The following is a 21840-nucleotide window of genomic DNA, read 5'->3' on the forward strand; positions in this document are numbered from 1 at the left end:
ACACAGAGGTGAGACTATAAAGCAAACCAGAGACACGTGTAACTTTTAAAAATACCTGGGCAAGCAAGGAAGACTTGGCTCAGTGCCAAAAAGGCTATAATGTTAATGCTAGTTGAACATCTTCAGGGTGTTCCAAAGTCAGGAGCCCATCCACTGAAAGGCTCTCTCTCTCCAAGTGCAATGCACTTTCGCAAGCAATGGCATTTGGAGAAGGGCCTCAGTTGAAGATCTTAATGCGTGGGCTGGAGACACACCTTTCACTATTTATTTAATGAACAGAATGCTAGCATGCCACTTACAGCAGTGTTTTCACAAAACTTTCTGCATCCAGAGAACCTTTCCAATATTGATTTACCTGCCACAGAACTCTGACATGTTGCAAAGGATTCTGTGAAGTAGTTGTTGCTTTTAACCATTAAAATTAAATGAACCCTTTTGATCAATACAAAACCATTTACCAAAACGTAAGCAGGGATTCTAGGGAGTATTTATAAAGGTATATAACTTAGCTGCTTACACATCACCCTTTCCAGATCTGATGAAACTTCACTGTCACTCCATGGGAAATAAGAATGCACTCTATAGAAAACACCCCAAACTGCTATGTGGCTGTGCATTGTAGGCGAAGATTGGACGTGGCGCTGGGCAACTTGTCTTCCTGCAAAGCTCATATCCACCAGAGAAGGTTTTCTCACTGGGTAAAAGGTAACGGTAAAGGACTCCTCGGCGGTTAAGTCCAGTCGAATTAAACTATGGGGTGCGACACTCATCTCTGCTTCCAGGCTGAGGAAGCCAGCATTTGTTTTCTGGGTTATGTGGCCAGCAAGACTAAACCGCTTCTGGCACAATGGGTCACCGTGACGGAAGCCAGAGCGCATGGAAACATCTTCTCACTGAGGAACCCTTAAGAAGCTTCCAGCTTCAAAACCCATCACTATTTACCATACTGGGTGGAGGACCATACAGTCAGAGGACCACAGGTTCCCACCTAGTACGAAGTGTAGGCAGAAAGAGGAACCAGAGGCACAGTGCTGCTCTCTTCTGGGTGCTGATGAGATCGAGATTGAGAGAACGCTATCTCTCTCTCTTGGTTACAACACTCTCTATTCCTACGCATAAGCTAAAGCGGGCACATATAAATTCTGCCTCCGATGAATAAAAAATAAGTCCCCAAAGTACAACTTTGTCTGCTGCCCTCCATCCTTCACTGTCTGATTGACTGATTCCACAGTCTGATTCCACAGCCAAGTTGCAAAGCAAGTTACAATCTACAGCTGCGATCCTGCACAGATTAACATGAGCCGAGGTCATCAGCACTTCCAGATAAGCACGCCTACCTAAGATCTGCCTACAAACCCTGAATGTCAGATTACAAAATTGTACTTGTTCTTTTTTGCCCTGGCTCCTTTCTTGTTTGCAAAGAAACACCAGCTCTGCCCCCGATGTCCCACCTGCCCACCACCAGTCACTACTTTAAGGATATTTTGTTGCCTTGTTTGTGAATAATTGAATGGGAGAGGACAGAGTTTGCCCCTCCCTCCAGGGGATCTCTGGCACCTTGGACTGGTCCCTATTACAGGATTTTCGGTATCTGGAAGTAGGGTGATCTCTTCAGGACAAATAAAGGTAGCACAAGCAAGCGTCTTCAGTTCCCCACTTGACTCCACAACCAAGCCAGCGACAGTAAAAAAATAAATAAGGTGCCAGCAGACCAAAAAAACAAACAAAAACCGAGATGCCTGTTTCCCTCAGCCAGGGAAAGTTTCACAGCCTAGGACTGTTATTTCCTGAAGTTTCATGTTTAAACGCCTCTCCCCAGCCTCACAGACCTCAGCAGCGACAAAATACCAAAATTCTGATAAAGAGGACTTGTGCAAGACAACCCTTTTAATTTTTATTATTTTTTATATCAAAAGTCCCACCAGGACACAGCAATGGGCGGAAATGAACTTTTCTGGTATTGGGGAGTCGCTGGAAACAAAACAGCTCAGCTAAGGAGCAAACGAAAGCAGGGGTCCCTGACAGCAAGCGCTGAAATGCCACTACACACATGACAACTGGCCCACAAAAAAACCCAAACACTGATGAGCTTCTATATTAACACTGACTGTGCATGCACAATGCATCGTTTTTACTTCTTGGATTTTCCACAGCAAGGTTAAATGTAAAAAAGAAAAGAAAAGCTTGCATGACTGAGCTGTACCGATTCCACAAGAAACTCCTGTCCGAAACTAAATATTTTTCTTTTAAAAATAATGGTTATAATGGAAACTAGGGTACAGAGGGGGAACCTCAGGGACCAGGTGCTGTCATCTCGAGCGCAGGGACCTCATTACAGATCTCTCCAGCCTCCTGATGCCCAAGCTGGAACAAGGAGAAGTGTTTCTTGTCTGCTGCTTGGACTGGAACAAATCCTGCCTCAGCCACTTGTTTGGCTACTTGAGAGGAGAACACAGAGACCTGATCCTTGTTGAGGTCAGGCAGGAAGCTGTGAAAAGAACAAGTGGACAGATGAGTAAGGGGTGTGGGGAACCCAGGGGTCCTGGATCCCATTAAACACCCTGGCTAATGAGCTGCTCTGTTTAATTAGGCCCCACAGCCCTCCCAAGGTGGTTCTGGCCCTTGTCTGTACCAGCCTGCTCCATTCAGAAGGAACCAATGCACCCCACTGGATCACTCCCGGCAATTTATTTTAGTACTCCCAAATCTCCCAATTGGCTAGCATCCCCTATTAACACTCCCTGATGTGCACACAAACTGAAATGAATCTGACACTAGTGAAGCTGTGCTGATGTGAACAGCTAGGGGAAGATACAGTACGAGGAAAAACTGTGACTTCCAGCATGCTCTAATGAACAAATGTGCACACATCCATAGCGGGCCAGCTTCCCAAGAGAGGATGCAGAAAATAATACTCACTTTGTCAGCTCAACAATAAGAGTGGCTTTCGGGGCTGCAATCAGATTGACATTTGGTTTTAGGACATGCACCATGCTACAAAAGACAAGCAAGGAGGAAGCGGTGAGCGCAGAGATAAGAGACTGAGGACCCACCAACTTTGCTGTCCAGTCTAGTGATGGCAAACTGCCCTCTACACAATTTGGAATTAACTAAGTAATGGTGAGTTTTAACGGCATGTACTTCATTCGACAAAATGTAGGCGATTAGCTTATACCCAGTCTTTTTGCTTAGCCATCATTCTGATTTATTTGCAGGGTGATCATATTACAATGAGCATTCATCTTCATTTGTTTGTGGGGTGTTTATATGTCTTTGCATGAATCATTTGTCCATCCCACATTTTCCAGTGCATTTCCTTGTCACTTTCCAGACTGCATGAAGTTCATTTTTAAAAATAAAAAGTGAACTTGTAGTGCTAGGGCAACAGAGCCCTCTGATCCACCTTAAAGGCGCTAACCTCAAGTGCCAATGTGTGCTTGATCCCTTCTGCAAAGCACTAACAGACTGGAGACAGCCCATAGAGACTTCCAGATGGCTGCTATTTTCAGATGGCAAATTCAGGTGGCGCAATTATAATTGATTGGGAGCTCTTGAGGAATAAGCCCACTTCCCCAAAAGACAAGAATTTTTGTGATAAAGAAAGTGACAGGAAAATGCACTGGAGAGAAGGAGGAGAAGAAGAAGGAGGAGGGGGGAGGAGTTCGGATTTGATATCCCGCTTTATCGCTACCCGAAGGAGTCTCAAAGCGGCTAACAATCTCCCTTCCTCCCCCACAACGAACACTCTGTGAGGTGAGTGAGGCTGAGAGGCTTCAGAGAAGTGTGACTAGCCCAAGGTCACCCAGCAGCTGCATGTGGAGGAGCGGAGACGCGAACCCGGTTCACCAGATTATGAGTCCACCGCTCTTAACCACTACACCACACTGGCTCTCAGTGTGGGATAACACTTGCTTTGATGCAACGCCACCTAACCTCGCCACAAGCAAATCAGCATAAATGCTCCATAAAGAAGAGGTCAATTGGTAGCGCCCTAAGAGAGTTGGCCTCAATGCAGAAGAAACTTCCCAAACCTGGTTGTGTGGTCTGGTCACTAACTCACAGAAATGAGCGAGTCCCATTAAGGGTAAAGGGCTAATATTAGATCCCTTTTGTGTGTGCACCAACAAAGGGTGCGGGCGATAGGTGGCTGGCCTGCTAAATGCTGACCAGGGATGCACAGATCCTCGCAAAAATCTTGTTTTGTGTTCTAAAATGGGAAGTACATTTGGGGGAAATGGCACTCCATTTGCTACACAACAGCCAAGCACTATATTAGATTGCGTCCAATGCTAGTTCTGCTCAATGTACCCCAATTGAAATTAATGGCCACGACTAGCTTAGGTCCATTCATTTCAATGGGTTGGATACAACCCTATGCACTGGACAGGCTTGTATTCAAAGTGAGGGAATTATAAGCTTTGATGATGTCACCAGTCTAGATAGGCCAACATCCTTGCAACTAGATAAATCATGTCCTGCCTCCCAACCCTATTAGCTGCTTCCTACTTCTTGGCAGGGAACCCAAGAGTCCAGACTCTTGCAATATTCTCTTCCCCATGCCTCCAACCCAGCAGTCCCGTGCCCTCAGCCCATTCCTACCTGCAAGAGACGAATATGAGACTGAAGAGTTGTTGGTATTTGCCTTTGTAGTGGAGCTCAGGGAGGCAGTTGAGAGGCAAGAAGCAGACTCTGGCATCTTCTACGGAAGGAGGGCCTGCAGCATAGGAAACACACCGCACAGGGAAGAGAGAAAAAGCCAGGCTGAGAAACAACAAGGCCAACGCAACAGAAGGCAGGGAAAGGAGCAGATACATATTTTGCGGACAGGGAACGTGGCTAGAAACAGAGAATTTTTTTCTGCAACTCAGCAGAGAGTATAGAAATAGAGACAAGCGGTCCAGGATATTGGAGGGTAATAGTCTCAAAATGCATTTATTATTTTGATCTATCTAGATCACACTCTCGCTCACACACCCCATCTTCCGTTTTAAAAAAATCAGTGATGTAGAGATATGTAGGCACAAGCACATATGAACTTGCTTTATATAGTCAGGCCACTGGTCCATCTAACTCACAAATGCCTATTCTGATGGGCAGTGGCTCTCCAAAGACTCAGATAAGTCTTCTTAGCTCAGCTATCTGATAGCCTTTCCACCGCTAGAACTAACTTAGTTGGTCTTTAAGGTGCTACTGGAAGGAATTTTTTTATTTTGTTTTGACTATGGCAGACCAACACGGCTACCTATCTGTATCTGTCACCGCAGATGAAAGGGACTGAATCTGGGAGTTTCTATATGCAAAACAAACATTCGGCCGCCTCCTCAGAAAACAAGAAGGGTTGTGAAACTGCATACTGTATGTCTACGGTTTAAAGTGCTGCATGAGGAATTGGAAGGGGAAAGTTCTAATCCCACTGATGTTGACCCTCTTACTCCCAAGTGGCTGCTCAAACTGCTCTTGCTCCAAAGAACTGGCGTAGATGAGGCCTGCCGCTGGAACATCTGGAAAGGATCTCCCTCAACACTTTATGTTGTATTAATCTGTTCGCTCACCCGCTCTTCTCCCCTGGGCCTATTAATCTGATGCTGCAAGACTGCGAGGCTTGTAAGGGTCAGTGAATCGTATAAACATTTTGTAACTAGCCCTGAACTCTTGGGGCTGAGGGAAGATCAAAATCGAGTCAAGCCAACAAGCCATCACTCACTGGTGTATTGCGGAACCCTCTGGCCCAAGAGAGGAATGGAAAAGACCCTTCACAGTCCCTTAAACTGAGAGCAATGCCTGAGCCAGTTTGTATGTCAGATGAAACCATGTTTTGGAGAGACATGCACAGGGTTAGGGTCACATGCCCCCTCCCCTCTTTTACTTCAGGCTCACATGCCCCCTCCCCTCTTTTACTTCAGCAGTTTTTAAAGTTTCACTTCCCCCAGAACTCAGATGGCCAAGGCACCCAGGCAAGGGGTTGTGATTTATAATTCTGGTTTAATAAGCCAGGTTAAGAAGCCATGATTCTTTCTCCAGACAACATAACAAGCCAGGATTCTGGGGGGAAAGCTTTCTAAATGTCTGCTCCAAACTATCTGTGCAAGTCTGTGGCCCTTTCCTGCTGATGCACGTCTGACTCAACCAAGGTTTATAGCATGATGGGCAATCAACCTGTTGACTACTCACCACCATGGTCACTGGCCCCCTGCAAGTTGCCACTAATTCCCTCCTCGTCAGAGGATGCTGCTGGGTCATAGTGGGTGTTATAGCTGAGTTCATACAGCAGGGCAGTGACATTGTGCAAGGAGATTTCCTGGGCACTCTGTGGAGAGAAAGAAGAAGACCAGAATCTGTTTTTATTTGAGTACCTCTTTTCCCGTCTTTGAATTCAAGTCCCTTGAACCTCATTTTATTTTTAGCTTCTCTACATCCTCCTTATGCCATACATGGCCTGCATTTTTTTGGATAGACCAGGGGTTGTCAACCTGGTCCGTACCGCCCACTAGTGGGCGTTTCGGGATTCTAGGTGAGCGGTAGGGGGTTCTATGGCACAAGCTGAATCCTCTTCCCATCGAGCACTGGTGGGCGGTAAGGAAATTTTACCATCAAGAAAGACGCATTAGTGGGCGGTAGGTATAAAAAGGTTGACAACCCCTGGGATAGACAAACAACCTCCCCTCCATGAGCAAGTTCCAGAGAAACATGCTTTGAGCAGTTCCCATTGGCCAGCATTTCTGTCAGTCACAAAGCTACCTCCCCCACTTTCTTGGAACAGTTTTCAGAGCTTTTCAACTTTCTGGATTTTCCGCAGAAAGGGAAAATCCAGGTTAAATAGCGCACTAAACAAACATCTAAGCAGATCAACATATACAGTGTTTGTCTACGAAAATGGGGTGGATGAACCTCTTAAGGCATGAGGAAGAGGCAAAAAGGGCAGTACTCAATCGGAAGGCTGCAAAGGAATCCAACAAGGAGCAAAGGCTGAAGGAGGCAGTAGAGAAATCCGTTTTCACTCCAGCTTTCAAAAAGTCATCGTCTTCTTGTTTATCAACCCTCTTCTCCTTGCAAAACCACAGTTGCTTTTCTGATGCCCGGCAAAAAGGCAGCCACACTCACCTTACTGGGGATGCCATTGGTCGTTTTCAGCAGGCTGGGATCTTCTGCCTCAATCCCAAAAATGATGTAGGGGCCTGTGGCTATGTCTCCCCAATATCCCCGTGCTGGTATTCGTTCCCCTTTCTGGGAGGCAAGAAGTCTGGATCAGTATATACGTCATTTTTGCCCACAGCTGGTAGCCCACCAGTTTAAGAGTCCTGCTGGGGAAAAGCAATTACAAAGATTTCCAGGAAGGGGGGCAGGATTTAAAGGGAAGAATTGGCAGGCAGAAGGGCTAGGCCCCCTTTTCCTATCCACTAATTCTCCCTTGGTTAGCTTTCCCAAACACGGAACTGGTGTTTCGCTCATAAGATGAAGTTCTGTTCTCAGCAGCGTGAGAACCGGTAACTGCAGACAAGAGGTGGAAATTGTTGGGATCCCAAGAATCAACACTTCATCAGAGGATGGCTGCCAAAATTACGGGTGCATTTTCATCCTGCATGACAGTGCTCACAAACTGGATGGGAGAGGAAAAAGGACACAGAATCCAGGAGGACTAAAAACATGTATTTTGTATTAGTCCTAGAAGGAAAGAGCAGTCTAAAAACTGACCTACTCCCTTAGTAGGACTGCACCTGCTGCAACTAGAACCTGCATCCCAAGACCTACCTGCAAAAGCAGATTAAAATAATCAAATCATTTCAAGAAATCCTGAATGGGTAATTGCAGATTAGACACACACCTCTCTGCTTCTCATGCTATTGCAAAAGGATGACAGAAGCTACAGTGTGGCTCCCCCCTGCTGTTGCGGTAACAGGAGGCAGTGAAGTGCAGTGCAGTGGTTAGCACGTTGGAAGGGTATAAAAAGTAAAGGTAAAGGGACCCCTGACCATTAGGTCCAGTTGTGGCCGAATATAGGGTTGCGGCACTCATCTCGCTTTATTGGCTGAGGGAGCCGGAGTACAGCTTCCGGGTCATGTGGCCAGCATGACTAAGCTGCTTCTGGCGAACCAGAGCAGCACACGGAAACGCCGTTTACCTTCCTACTGCTGTGGTACCTATTTATCTACTTGCACTTTGACGTGCTTTCAAACTGCTAGGTTGGCAGGAGCAGGGACCGAGCAACGGGAGCTCACCCCGTTGCGGGGATTCGAACCGCCGACCTTCTCATCGGCAAGCCCTAGGCTCTGTGGTTTAACCCACAGCGCCACCCGCGTCCCTTGGACAGGGTATACTTGGGTTCAAATCACTGCCTAGCCATCAAACTTGCTTTGCAATTCTGAGATAGTCATTCTTTCTCAGTCTAATCTATCTCACAGGGTTGCTGTGAAAATAAAGGGGAAAAGGGAATCATCCTGTACCGACTTGAGCTCCTTAAGAGTGGAATTATTAAAAGTGGTAATAAAAGTGGGGCACAGAAGGGGTGGTAACCCTGTCTAAGACTAGGCTTATATTCTCCCGTCACCCCACAAAAATAGGCCCAAGTATAGCCAGTGTGCTGGACTCTTAACTCTCATAAGCTTCAGCTAATTTAGTCAGGGATGACAGGATAGTCCTCCAAGTTCCTGGCCTAATCTCAAGAAAGTGAGGTGGCTCACATGTCTGAGGAGGCGGCCAGATGCCAAGGTCTTGTTGGGGATGTCGTAGGGGGCTTCCCGCATTTCAAAGGCCATGCCTGTGTCCCGCCACCGGTAAAACTCACGGAAGTTTATCACATTGGCCTAGGAGGGGAAAGAAATGCCACAACTGTAGAAAGGCAGTAACTCCCCAGAGCCCGTCTCTGTAGCCCAGCAGCCCCACAGAACACAGAGGGATTTGCATGCCCAACACGACATCCTTCATTTCAGTTACGCACCCCATGTTCATGCAGCTTCATATTGAGGTCCCAGTCGCACACTCCGCGGCGAGAGTCATAGCGGGCCCCCAGGTACTGCCGGAGTCGCAGATCCCAGAGCTGCTTGATCTGGAAAGTCTGTGGGTCGGGATTCCGCCAGAACTTGAAGATGGCCTCCAACTGGTCCCTCTCCTTGAACTGTCAAGCAAAGAGGAAAAGCGAGTGAATAACCGGAGCAGTAATTCCAGGATCGTCGGGAATAGCAGCTAACAATAACTGGAGTCCTGCCGAGCCCATCATGGCAATGACAGCACATCAATCATGGCTCCATCGCTCCTGCTGAATTAACTTGCATTTTACCTTGAGGGCAGACAAGTCAAGGAGGGGCAGATGAGCTTGCTGGAAATCAGGGTCTGTGACATAGCGGATGAAGAGGTTTGCCTTCTCCTGCAGATAAGCAGCTGTTTGGCCTCGGAGCAGTGTGTTCCCCATCAGCTCCAAGAAGGTCTCACTTTTCTCTTGGTTGGTGGGAGGGAAAAAGAGACAGGGCTTGTTACCATTCAGAAGGGCTTCAGCCTCCCGGAGACCCCAGTAAACAAGGGGCCAGAAGTCCTGGGAACCCAGGGAAGGAATGGAGATGGTGAGGGAGCATCTCATCTGCCTTTACCTTGCAGCCCCATCTTCTCTAGAGGCTCCACAGCTAGACTCAGAAACAGCAGCTGCCGACCCAGGGCTTCCAGATTGTTCTCCAGCACGTAGAACTGAGCAAAGGAGACAAACAGTGAGGAGGACAGGCTTTAGTTTAAACAGCTCTCCTCAAGATCACAGCCATACTAGACATCTAAAACACATAACATCCCACCAAAGAATCCTGGGAACAGTAGTTGGCCCCTCATGGAGCTACAATTCCCGGCACCCTTAACAATCTGAAGTTCCATAAGTGTCCTGTGAAAATGAATCTTAAAATGCTGTCATAAATTATGAGTCGGACAATTGGACCATCTAGCCTAGTATTCTCTGACTAGCAGCCAATCTCCAGAGTCTCAAGTCAAACTCCATCTTTTCTGTCCCTACCACCTTCTGACTGCAATGCATGTGCCCTGCTACCCGACTTTGGCAGGGGTGGGACAGGCTAGGACACTTCCTGCAAGAAATCCTAACTATCAGAGCTGCACAGAAGACAAGGAGGTGCCCTGTCTTGAATATGCTTCTCATCATTCAAGTTCTACCGTTTCCTCCATTTTCTTTCAACCCTTAAGGCTTTGTCTAATATTCCAAATGTGAGTGAAAACTTACTGAGTCAGGAAAGCCTATCCACATCAAACCCGACAGTAACAGCAGGGCAATTTATTGGAGCCAACTAGAGCTGCCCAAAATGTCACAATGAAAATGAGGGCGCTTTCAAGTTCAGAATAACTCTCTGTCTGGCTAGCTAACCAAAACACCCTCAAGAAACAAGAAGTTTATTGCCCTGTCCTTCCTAGGCATTAGTGTATATACAGTGGTGCCTCGCAAGACGAAAAGAATCCGTTCCGCGAGTCTCTTCGTCTAGCGGATTTTTCGTCTTGCGAAGCAAGCCCATTGACGGATTAGCGGATTAGCGCTATTAGCAGCTTAGCGGCTTTTAGCGGCTTATCGGCTTAGCAGATAAGCAGCTTAGCGGCTTAGAAAAAGGGGGGGGGGGAGGGAAAAAAACCCCGCAGGAACTCGCAAGACATTTTCGTCTTGCGAAGCAAGCCCATAGGAAATTCGTTTTGCAAAGCACCTCCAAAACGGAAAACTCTTTCGTCTAGCGAGTTTTCCGTCTTGCGAAGCATTCGTCTTGCGGGGCACCACTGTTCAGTACACATGTTTGGCAGATGGATGATTACAGTCCAGAATGGCTGGTTAAGATTTAAATCAATGGGGACCAATGACCAGAAGGTGGTCTCTTGATAGGTGGGGAATCTCTCTGTGGTTTGTCATGAGATACCTATCAGGGCTGGAGGGTAAGGGCAGGTATGTGTGAGAAATAGAAAATGTCAGCAAACAGAACAGCAAGAGATACCTGGGAGCTGACTGAAGAAACTTTGGAGTGCAACTTCATTCTTAAGGGATGAGATGCAGGAAAGCAGATCTGCTCCCCTGCGGGTCACTGATCGTTCTGCCCGCATATTTGTAACTAAAGGAAATTACACAAAGGTATTATAGATCTCCAGCATGCTCTCATCCCGAGAAAATGGCAGCACTGTCCCTGGAAGCATACTGGAATCGTCTAACACGGATAAATAGTACGGTGTCCTGGTTCCGACTCTCCAGCTCTAACTCAATACAGTGGTACCTCGGGTTAAGTACTTAATTTGTTCCGGAGGTCCGTTCTTAACCTGAAACTGTTCTTAACCTGAAGCACCACTTTAGCTTATGGGGCCTCCTGCTGCCGCCGCACCGCCAGAACACGATTTCTGTTCTCTCTTTTTTTTTTGGAAATAATTTTTATTAGTTTACAACGAAAACAAAAACACATACTAATTTCACATCCAATTTTTCACAAATTGTTTCTTTTCTGGACTTCCTTCAGCTTTTCCGTAAATCATCCATAGTCATTATTTAAGTTACGCATTCCTTAGGTTTGTATTGTCATTGTTTATACCCTTCTTTTCTATTCCCTTTAAACAATACTTCTCAATTTTTCATAGTGCTTCTTTAAATCCCTTTAGCGTTATCTGTCCCTCACTTATACTTTCCAGATATTCCACAAATTTTCCCCAGTCCTCGATGAACTTTTGGTCTCTTAAATACCTAATCTTCCCTGTCAAGTTATCCAGCTCAGCATAGTCTAACAGCTTCATTCTCCATTCTTCCACCGTCGGTATTTCCTGTTGCACGATTTCTGTTCTCATCCTGAAGCAAAGTTCTTAACCCGAGGTAATATTTCTGGGTTAGCAGAGTCTGTAACCGGAAGCGTATGTAACCTGAAGTGTATGTAACCCGAGGTACCACTGTACAGTACGTTATTCTCTCAGTAGATCTTCTCTATCCCAGGAGGCTCAACTTCCTGAATTTCCCACATCCTAGCTTGAAATGAATTGGCTCACCTTGCAAAGATTCTAGGAGTTCTTCCATCTCCCTAGCCTGCACCTCCTGGCTATCCCAAGGAACCCAAGGGTGCCAGAAAAGTTCCTAGAAATTCTGAGCCCCAAGCTGAAAATTTGATACCCCCCTCCACTTTCTTTCCTGGCCCTACTCCCATTCCTTCCTCTCTCCTTGATGACAAAAAAAGTCCTCTTGTTATGAAGTGACACTCCAAAATGCTGGCTGTGAGACACATTGCCGCTGATTCATCTCCTCGTGATGAAGGAAGGTCGCAAGGGGAACGTGCTGGTGAATGTTGTCTGGTAGGAGTTGCTACAGGGGAAGGGGCTGAATTGATGCTGTTTCTGTTAATTGTCATCTTCCCCCCCCCACCTCCATGCTCTTCCTGAACTTCACACCTCCCTCACACGTGTCAGTCCATGGCCTTCATGGGACATCTGAGCTGACCATGCTGAGCTGAGGGGCTCTCGTTGATGGGCAGCTGCCAACGCATCCCTGCCAGGCTCCTCACATTGACAGGAATGAATTAATGTTGCCACACGTTTCTGGGAAAGGGGGCAGAGTGCCAGCATCACTTCATCACATGGGCAGCCTGAGTCACCGTTGGAAAGGGAACCCAAGAGTGCCAGCTCCTCCGACCCTGCTCAACAGAGAAACCTCTCCTTCCGCAAAGCGAAGAAAGCAAAAAGGATGGGAACTTCTTCCCAGGCCCTTTGCTTCGTTGCAGTGTCTGAGATTGGGCTCTTTAGGGAGGCAGTTGCTGGAAGAGAGACAAGGTCCTTCCCAACAGAGATGACTCTGCCCTTCCAGGGTCAACATCAAGCATGTAACAACAACAACAACAACAAATAGCCCGCCCACTCTGGGCGGCTCCCAACCGAATATTAAAAGCACAATAAAACATCAAACATGAAAAACCTCCTTAAACAGGGCTGCCTTCAGATGTCTTCTAAAAGTCAGGTAGTTGTTTATTTCCTTGACATCTGATGGGAAGGCCCTCTGCCTGGTTCCCTGTAACCTGACTTCTCACAAGGAGGGAAGAGCCAGAAGGCCCTCGGAGCTGGACCTCAGTGTCTCGGCACTCAGTCCTAGAAGCACTCTGTTTGGCAGTATAATATTCTGTGGGCGGAGCCAGCAGCAATGGATGAGAGGTGCCCCCTCCCCCAAGCTGAATCCAACCCTGGTGGTCCTGCCAGTTTTGAAATCCATTTACCCCCCCCCCCCAAAAAAGGTACATTTATTTATTACCCTTGATAAGTTGCCTTTCCTCCATCACAGAAACCAAGGCACAATATGCACAGGCTTCCCTGTTAGTCTCCCTGCACAGACACTAACCGGAACCTAGGCCTGCATAGCTTCAGCAAGGTTGCTGCTGTATCCTTTTGTATTGCATCTCTTAGTTTGGAAGTTATATTATTATAAAAATCTAAATCACCTTGAGAAATTTGGCAGATAGGTGGTACAGTGGTACCTTGGTTTACGAACTTAATCCGTTCCGGAAGTCTGTTCTTAAACTGAAGCATTCTTAAACCAAGGCGTGTTTTCCCATAGCAGCGGGGGACTCAATTTACAAATGGAAGACACTCAACAGGAAGTGAAACATGTTCTGCTTCCAGGGCAAAGTTCACAAACCAAAACACCTACTTCCAGGTTTGAGGCGTTCTTAATCCAAGTTGTTCATAAACTAAGCTGTTCTTAAACCAAGGTACCACTGTATATAAATGTAGCAAATAGATACAGACATCGGATTCTGCATTTGTAATGATGCTGCTCAAGCAGGAAATGCAGACAAGCCTGTTTTCCCACCCGACTCACAGCCTTTGGAATCTGCCCCATTCTGCTGTCCTGTTATTAAACAAGCATAGATAATGAGAATTTAATTTTAAGGTTTTAAGTAAGATCTATCTAGGCAAGAGACACACAAAGCTTGGCTAAGAACAGGGAAGGGCTGTCCAGTTAACAGCAGCTCAAGACAACATGGAAATCTGTGGCAGGAGGCAAGTTACACACATTGATTTTCCGCCGTGGCCACCGGTGCGCTTGACTCATTGTCTTGAGGATATGACGGCCGTCTACTGATCCCACTAGCAGGATGTTCAGTTCGGGAATACCATCCTGGGACAGCTGCAGATGTTCCATAGAGGCCTCCAGACCTGTTGGGAAAGTGAAATGGCTCTACATGTTGCACAGCCATGGTAAATCCTATTTTCCTACTAGAAATATTTTGTTAAAAAGTGCAAAATAAACGTGCAGAATTTATTAGTGTTCCCCAGAACCCGGCACTGAAGTCTTGTTTTTACAAACTTTGGAATTTGCCGCAAGGAACATAGAGATGGCTGATGGGAAGGAAAACAGCTAGAAAGCTCTACAGTTCAATAGGAGAGCTATTTCTGTGGGTTGACATCTTTACAATCAGCCAATGCAGAGTCCATTTATATATACGTTTATTTCTACCCAATTCTATGAAGGGCTTTCAGACGTCGGACCATATCCTAGTATATTGTTGATATGCCCAAAGTTTAATTTAAAGGGACCGTGGGAACCAATCCTGTTGGGAAATCAGGATATGAAGATAACGATGGGCTTTTTGGTTGTTAGGCAAGCTCTGCTCCCCCTCCCCCCCCAGCCGTCATTGCCCCTTTGATAAGTGACATGGTTCTGAATGCTTCAGGGACGCTGTTTGTTTTTCCATTTTTAAAGGACTTCCTACACTAAACCTCTGCTGATGAGAAACAAAGCTCTGTGGGTTCATGACGGATGCAAGGGCCAACCAACCAGAGCTGTGCAAATTCAGCTTCAGATGCAAAAAAGAAAAATGGCTTTTTCCTGAACTTGATCCAGTGAACAAGATGTGTGTCTGAAATGTGGCAATTGTACTTCTCAGAGCAGGCTCATCACTAGAATTATGCATGTCTGAAGGCACCCGAAGCAGAAGAACAAAGCTGCAAGCTATGAGGAGAGACCCTAGAAAAGCACAGAATGTCCAGCTAGGGTATTTTTGTCTGCCTGAACGTTTTCAAATGTAGCTTTACATCCAGAAATCGAGAAACTCAGCTTTTTAAAAAGTTCAGATAGAAGCTGCCATTCTCAGGAGCTCAGATTCTGCACCAAATTACAACAGAATCACAGAAGGAACACCGTGGATATATTTCAGCACTGGCTGAAAGTTTTCTGTTTAAACCAAATCTCCCCAGCAGGGAAATAATATGCCTTTTGGGTAGCTGCACCGAGGTGCTGTTGAAAGCCCCCAAGCAGCCGGGAAGGTATCACTGGATTGAGAGATGCTTCTACTCTCAGAAGGCACCTGTGTCTCAGTATTGAGCCTACAACAAAACAGGGTGCATTTGGTCAGCTGAAGCAGTTTCAAACTCCTCACGCAACCTGTGAAACGAGAAGATCCTATTTCACAATAAAGCAGGCAAACTAAAAATAAAAATAATGATGTTGCTTAAAAAAACAAAAAAGCAGGCAAGGAAAGTTGCAGGGGTTATATTTGTGGAAGAAGTGGTACCTACATGTGGCCTGTAGGTCAAGTGCTGGAGAAAAGCCCCACCAAGCTGTGGTGCCAAAACCATTGCCGCTTCCTGCTGCTGTCATGGCTGCATAGAAGCACAAGGAAGACATAGTAAGACACACATACACACACTATTTAAGACCATCAGAATTCAGGGGGATCCCACCAGGCCTTGCTTACTCTCTCTGCTGCTATCTCACTTTCTTTCTCAAATCCTCATACATACTTTGGCCTCCACACCCCTTCTCTTCACATATCACTGCTGCAGTTTAATTTGGAGTGATAAAGATGTTAAAGTGTGGCAGGCTAAGAGGCTAATGGACCAGGAAGTCCCTTGGATCAAATCTTGCCTTTGCCACGGCATCAACAAAATGGCATTAGGCCAGCCCCAACGCCTCCATTAATAATACTGGCCTACCTTAAGATTACGTTATGGATTACAAGAAGTATGTGCAGCACTTTGAACAATCAAAGCACTATATTGTTACCTATGCTGCCTTACAGGGCAAAATGCTAATGTCATCAAACATTAAAATAGATATCTCATACATTCTTCTGCCCCTGCAAAATAGCCTGACCTGATCAAGGGATGACCTTTGGCCTCTTAACACCTTGGGGCCATGAAAAATGTTCCAAAATGAGCGCTAAGCCTACTTTCAAAAGGCTCCCCTCTATTCCTCACCTGCTTGCCCCCCTACATTTCACAGGACTGAGCCATGTGCTCCCAAATCTAAGCAATTCACTCCAGATGATGCATTACATACAAGAGCAGGGGGTACAGACCCGTCCCTTAAGGCTACTTGGTGAGGAGCAGGGAAAAGGTAGGAAGGAATCGGTATCAAATGGAGAAGGAACTGCACCAGGAAGCATCAAGATTAGCAGGAGGGACCGGCCTGTGGTGCTGTGGAGCATTATGCCACTCAAGTAGGGCTCAGGATACTCCATGATCTGGAAGAAGGTATCAAACTCGATATGCCAGGTCCAATCCCCATCATGACTTCTGGTAAAGAAGGGATTATCCTTTCACTTTCTAATAAATAATAATAATAATAATAATAATAATAATAATAATAATAATTTATTTATATCCCGCCCTCCCCAGCCGAAGCCAGGCTCAGGGCGGCTAACAACACTAAAACAGTGCAACATTATAAAAACATTATAAAAATTAATTAAAATCAAAATTGATGGCAACCATAAACTAAAGTTTTGTAAAGATTGCCAAAGGAGGGAGTCAGGCTGCGCCCTGAACAAAGGCCTGGTGGAACAGCTCTGTCTTGCAGGCCCTGCGGAAAGATGTCAAGTCCCTCTTTATTTGGTTCATTCCAGCAAATAAGGAGGCGGCTTAGCTAACTGAATAGGCACAATCATGGTCCAAACTGAACTCTGGCTTCCATCATGGAATCTGGTACGTTTTATGTCCTTCTGATCTCTGCCTTTTTGTGTTTTAACCTTTGATTTTATGTACAAGAAGTTGAGAAGATTTTTCTTGATTTAGTATTTCAGAAATTTATGTATAAATAAAAGTTAAACAAAAAACACATTGATTCCCACTCTCTCAGCTTTTGTGTTTCCAATAATGCAAGCTTCAAGGGCTAAGCTAAGGCAAGGATGGATTACAATCGCCAAGGATCACAGGCTTCACACATGTCTGGTAAGACTCTTAATTTTTATTTAAACACCACAACTTTCTGTTCTGCATCACAAACTGTTCTTTAAACTAAGAAGCAGGTACTATTGCAGTGAGGCCATAACTGTTCAAAGATGAATGTGGAGAAGAAGCCCACGGGGCACACATGATTGTGCTGTACTGCCTTTAAAAAGTCTTGAAAGGCCCCAAATGGCCAATGAAGGGGCATATTCATAGGTCAACTCTCATTTGCAAAGCTCCTACTGAGTGATCATGCATATATTCCACAAGCCCCATTCCTGCTCCCACTATATGACTGCACTAATTTGGACTTGAAGCAAGTTCACTTAACTCAGCATGAATGTCAACAGCTCAAATAAGCCAGCCTGCTGTTGGCTTTATTAGGTACAAACAAGGTTTGCCTATAACAACCTAATAAACACAACTAAATTATTTATTCAGCTGAATAACTGAATAACTTTTGCATGGTTTAACCTGCTCAAGATGATCTTACAGAATTCAGCTCACTCTTGGAAGAATCTTTATTTGGGATATGTATTTTTTTTAAAAAAAAAACAACCCACAGGGAATGAGCTATTGCAATTAAAAAACCACACATAAATTGATTGATAGATATTTCTCCAGAGTATAAGAAAAAGAGACGAATCCCTGCCTACATTCCTCTCTCCTCTACTGCTGTTACTAAGTAGGTATTCAGTACCCATGTGAGACTAGGTGGGGAACCATAGCTCAGTGGTAGGGTTCTGAGCTTTGCATGCAAAAGGTACCAGGTTCAATCCCCAGCATCTCTAGGTAGAGCTGGGGGAAACTTCTGCCTAAAACCCTGGAGATCCAGTTGCAAATCACTGCAGACTAGATGGACCAATGGTCTCACTTTAAATTTCTAGATGACCAATGCCTCTCTTCCAGCCTTCCCCAACCTGGTGGACTTCAGATGTTTTGGACTACAATTCCACACCTGAAAGGTGTCGGGTTGGGGAAGGCAGCTCCATCCATTCTCCAGCAAATCTATTTTGTAGGTGTGGGAGGACAGAACAGATATGAGATCTGTAACAGGATCCCTCAAATTTTATTATTACAAGAAGAAAAGTTGCTGGGTGGGGTGTAGCTCTAATTTTGTTGTTGCACTGCCCTTGTGCAACTTCCCCAGGATAAATAAATCTATGCCATCCCTGCTCCCACACTGCTCAGTGGTAGGAGCACACAGAAGACCCCGTGTTCAAACTTTAGCCTCTTCAGTTAAAATCCACAGTCTGGCAGCAGGGGGGCTCGCATATTTCTGCCTTAAACCTTTGGTGGCCTGCTGCCCACCTAGGATTAACCATACTGGGCTAGACGGGCACCTTTGGCTGTCTTCAATCCTATAACCACTTCCCTGGGAGTAAGCCCCCTTGCATTAAACAGGGCATACTCCTTAGTAGACATGTATAGGGATTGTGATGCGAGTAGAATACAGTCTCCTCCGTCCCTATAAGCCACACCAGTGTTGGGGGTGGGGTGGGAATTACAGGAACAATAAAGGAGTCTGGAGTGTGCAGGAGGATGCCATCCCAATGTTTACAGCTTGGGGGGACACCTGCAGCTCTCCTGCTGTTTTGTTGGACCCCCGACTCCCATCAGCCTCGGCCAGCGAGACCAAAGGTTAGAGACGATGGGAGTCCAACAACATTTCAATTTTGGGGCGCACAGGTTTCCCCTTATCCTTTTCCGTATAGGGATGTATCCATTAACTCTTTGGCAGCAATAGTCATTGCGAGCTTAATCTCCAACTTACTTCACACGCATCTTAAAAGCAGAGACATTACCTTGCCAAGAAAGGTCCATATAGTTAAAGCTATGGTTTTCCCAGTAGTGATGTATGGAAGTGAGAGCTGGACCATAAAGGCGGCTGATTGCTGAAGAACTGATGCTTTTGAATTACAGTGGTACCTCAGGTTAAGTAATTAATTCGTTCCGGAGGTCTGTTCTTAACCTGAAACTGTTCTTAACCTGCAGCACCACTTTAGCTAATGGGGCCTCCTGCTGCCGCCGCGCCGCCGGAGCCCGATTTCTGTTCTTATTCTGAAGCAAAGTTCTTAACCTGAAGCATTATTTCTGGGTTAGCGGAGTGTGTAACCTGAGGTACCACTGTATGGTGCTGGAGGAGACTCTTGAGAGTCCCATGGACTGCAAGAAGATCAAACGCATCTATTCTTAAGGAAATCAGCCCTGAGTGATCACTGGAAAGGCAGATCCTGAAGCTGAGGCTCCAATACTTTGGCCACCTCATGAGAAGAGAAGACTCCCTGGAAAAGACCCTGATGTTGGGAAAGATGGAGGGCACAAGGAGAAGGGGACAACAGAAGATGAGATGGCTGGATAGCGTTCTTGAAGCTACCAGCGTGAGTTTGACCAAACTGCGGGAGGCAGTGGAAGACAGGAGTGCCTGGCGTGCTCTGGTCCATGGGGTCACGAAGGGTCGGACATGACTAAACAACAACACTTCACACGCAAATCCTCCTCCGCCACCGCTGGGCTTGTAGCTAAACCTCGCTCACCCCTCGCAACCTCACTTCCCGCAAACGCAACACAAACACACCCAGCGTAGCCCGATTCCCTTCGGTTCCAAAAAGATAAATTCAACCCTCTTCCCGCACATTTTTAAACTTCCCTTCCCAAAAACGGAGCCGCCGCCGCCGCCGCCCCGCTTGGTCTCAGCCTTCCTCCCCGCCACCCCGCTCTAGAAATGCCTCCCTCTTTCCTTCGCAGCCCCGGGGAAACTACCCCGCTTTACCTGCCCTCGAGAGCTCCCGCCCCCTCTCCTCGCGTTGCCGTGACGGACAAGGCCCCCGTTCAATCGGTCGTGCTGCGGCCCGGCTGGCAGCCAATGAGTGCGCGAGGGTGGGGAGGTGGCGGAAGAGACACCGGGATGGCCGGAGACGCTGTCTCCGTGGCAACGGGGCCTGCAGCGACGCGGGCAAAATGCCAGGCCTGCATTTTCCTGGGTTTGAGTGGACTATCCTGCCCTGGTCTGCCTCTGCGCCTTTAACGTTATTACCCACTTGATGTTCCTGAGTCATTATGGTTCCTGGCTTAAGTCTTAAGTATAAAACTCCCGGGAATGGGTTGCATATAGCAAAAGCAAATGTCTCGCAAATCAAGCTGCTGATGGCACATTGGCACAGGAGCGTGCTAGGCTGCAAAAGCGACCCTCAGTGCCAAAACAGAGGTGTAAAATATTTATTTTAGAAGACGCTATGCTGTAACAATGCCGTTTGAAACAAATACAGCACACATCAATCCTGAAATGGAACATATGTAGGATATAAACAACAATATATGGAGGGCCACATGGATATTGAACCATTGCTGATAATTAAACCATTTCACTGTCCTGATAGCGACTGTTAGGTAGTGAGTGGAATAGGATCCAAACTGCAGCAGTCTGATTGGTCCTAGAACAATAGGATCCAAAATGCAGCAGTCTGATTGGTCGTAGAACAATAGGATCCAAACTGCAGCAGTCTGATTGGTCCTAGAACAATAGGATCCAAAATGCAGCAGTCTGATTGGTCGTAGAACAATAGGATCCAAAATGCAGCAGTCTGATTGGTTCTAGAACAATAGGATCCAAAATGCAGCAGTCTGATTGGTCCTAGAACAATGCAGCAGTATGATTGGTCGGCAGGAGCCACCCAATCCAGCTCCAGATAGAAGTGAATCCACAACCTGATTGGCTTACAGGAGAAGTCCGGAATTAGCCAATCACGTGCAGCCCATTGTGTAAATAATGTATATAAAGCAGATACTGTGGGGGGACTTCCATTGCTCCTCACCACTATGAGCTGAATAAAGAGCATGAAATCACTTTGCGACTCTGAGTATATTTCAGCGACAATCTGTATTAGTGGCAATAAATACTTTTTTCAAATTTAATAAGCCTCAGAAGTACCGCAGTCCACTGCCTTTGCCCACGAACCTCCCAACCCCTATTTTCCACCTTTTTGTCTAACACTGCCATTGCCAGCATCAGTGGCTGCTCTCCATTTTGTCCACTATGGTCTATTATCACATTCCACTAGAAGTCTCATAAACATTTATTGGGTAACATATCCAGGACTGGCAAATATCCATATGTTGAAGCATCTTTCATCACAGTATCTTCAAGCTAGGAAGAACTTTCACTTGTTGGAAGCATCCGGCCAGGAACTGAGCAAATGTCCAGGAAAATCCTGATGTATGGCAGCCCATGTTGTTTTTGCCATTTCTCCATAAAAATAGCTCAAAAACAATTTTGCCCAAAAATCTCAACAACTTTGCCCCCCCCAAAAAAGGGTTGGTGGGAGTCCAACAGTATCCAGAGAGCCAAAAGTTTCCCATACCTGTGGAGTCTAGCCACTCCACCGCAATGGGTTGATCTAAACATTATCTTTGTACATTTGTCATTTTACCCATTTTATCCATCTGCCCCCACTCTCCCATCCCTTGCCCATCATTTGATCCTCATGTATCCCATTTCCCCTCCTTTCCGATTCTGTTTTGTTCCTCCCTCTAATTGTCTCAAACAAATTAAATCTCCAGGAATGAAAGAGCTTTTTTATCCTTGTAACATAAAGCCCCTTTTTACTCTGGGATTGGGAGGGATTTGCTGAGGCCGAAAGATATTTAATGCAGCAGCCTGGGCGGTACGGGGTCGGCAGGTCTGTCCCC

General features: G+C 46.2%; 1 protein-coding gene and 1 long non-coding RNA gene across 2 annotated transcripts; one reads left to right on the plus strand and one right to left on the minus strand.

Annotated features, from left to right (window-relative positions):
- Window positions 1-1882: 1882 nt before the first annotated feature.
- On the minus strand, window positions 1883-20362 carry DNAAF3 (dynein axonemal assembly factor 3). The gene is made up of 12 exons (XM_079950589.1): window positions 19925-20362; window positions 15502-15585; window positions 13997-14139; window positions 9582-9675; window positions 9275-9432; window positions 8936-9112; window positions 8679-8801; window positions 7102-7224; window positions 6172-6307; window positions 4600-4714; window positions 2920-2994; window positions 1883-2488 (listed from the first exon to the last, which is right to left on the minus strand). The coding sequence occupies exons 1-12, from the start codon at window positions 20208-20210 to the stop codon at window positions 2293-2295; spliced, it is 1710 nt and encodes a 569-aa protein (XP_079806715.1). The 5' UTR covers window positions 20211-20362; the 3' UTR covers window positions 1883-2292.
- A 22-nt stretch (window positions 20363-20384) lies between these two features.
- LOC307201410 lies at window positions 20385-21452 on the plus strand. The gene is made up of 2 exons (XR_013832708.1): window positions 20385-20521; window positions 21013-21452. It is a non-coding gene; the product is annotated as an uncharacterized lncRNA (long non-coding RNA).
- The last annotated feature ends 388 nt before the right edge of the window (window positions 21453-21840 follow it).

The sequence above is a fragment of the Podarcis cretensis genome, assembly GCF_951804945.1.
Source record: "Podarcis cretensis genome assembly, chromosome: 13".
Taxonomy (NCBI): Eukaryota; Metazoa; Chordata; class Lepidosauria; order Squamata; family Lacertidae; genus Podarcis; species Podarcis cretensis.

What these genes read in the sequence shown, in the direction of transcription:
- DNAAF3 (XM_079950589.1), bottom strand. Translation starts at nt 20,210, where the DNA reads ATGACTCAGGAACATCAAGTGGGTAATAACGTTAAAGGCGCAGAGGCA. An exon ending in AGAGAAGATGGGGCTGCAAG is followed by an intron (nt 9,433 to 9,581) that starts GTAAAGGCAGAT and finishes CCACCAACCAAG; the next exon opens with AGAAAAGTGAGACCTTCTTG. An exon ending in CTGGCCGCCTCCTCAGACAT is followed by an intron (nt 7,225 to 8,678) that starts GTGAGCCACCTC and finishes CTTGCCTCCCAG; the next exon opens with AAAGGGGAACGAATACCAGC.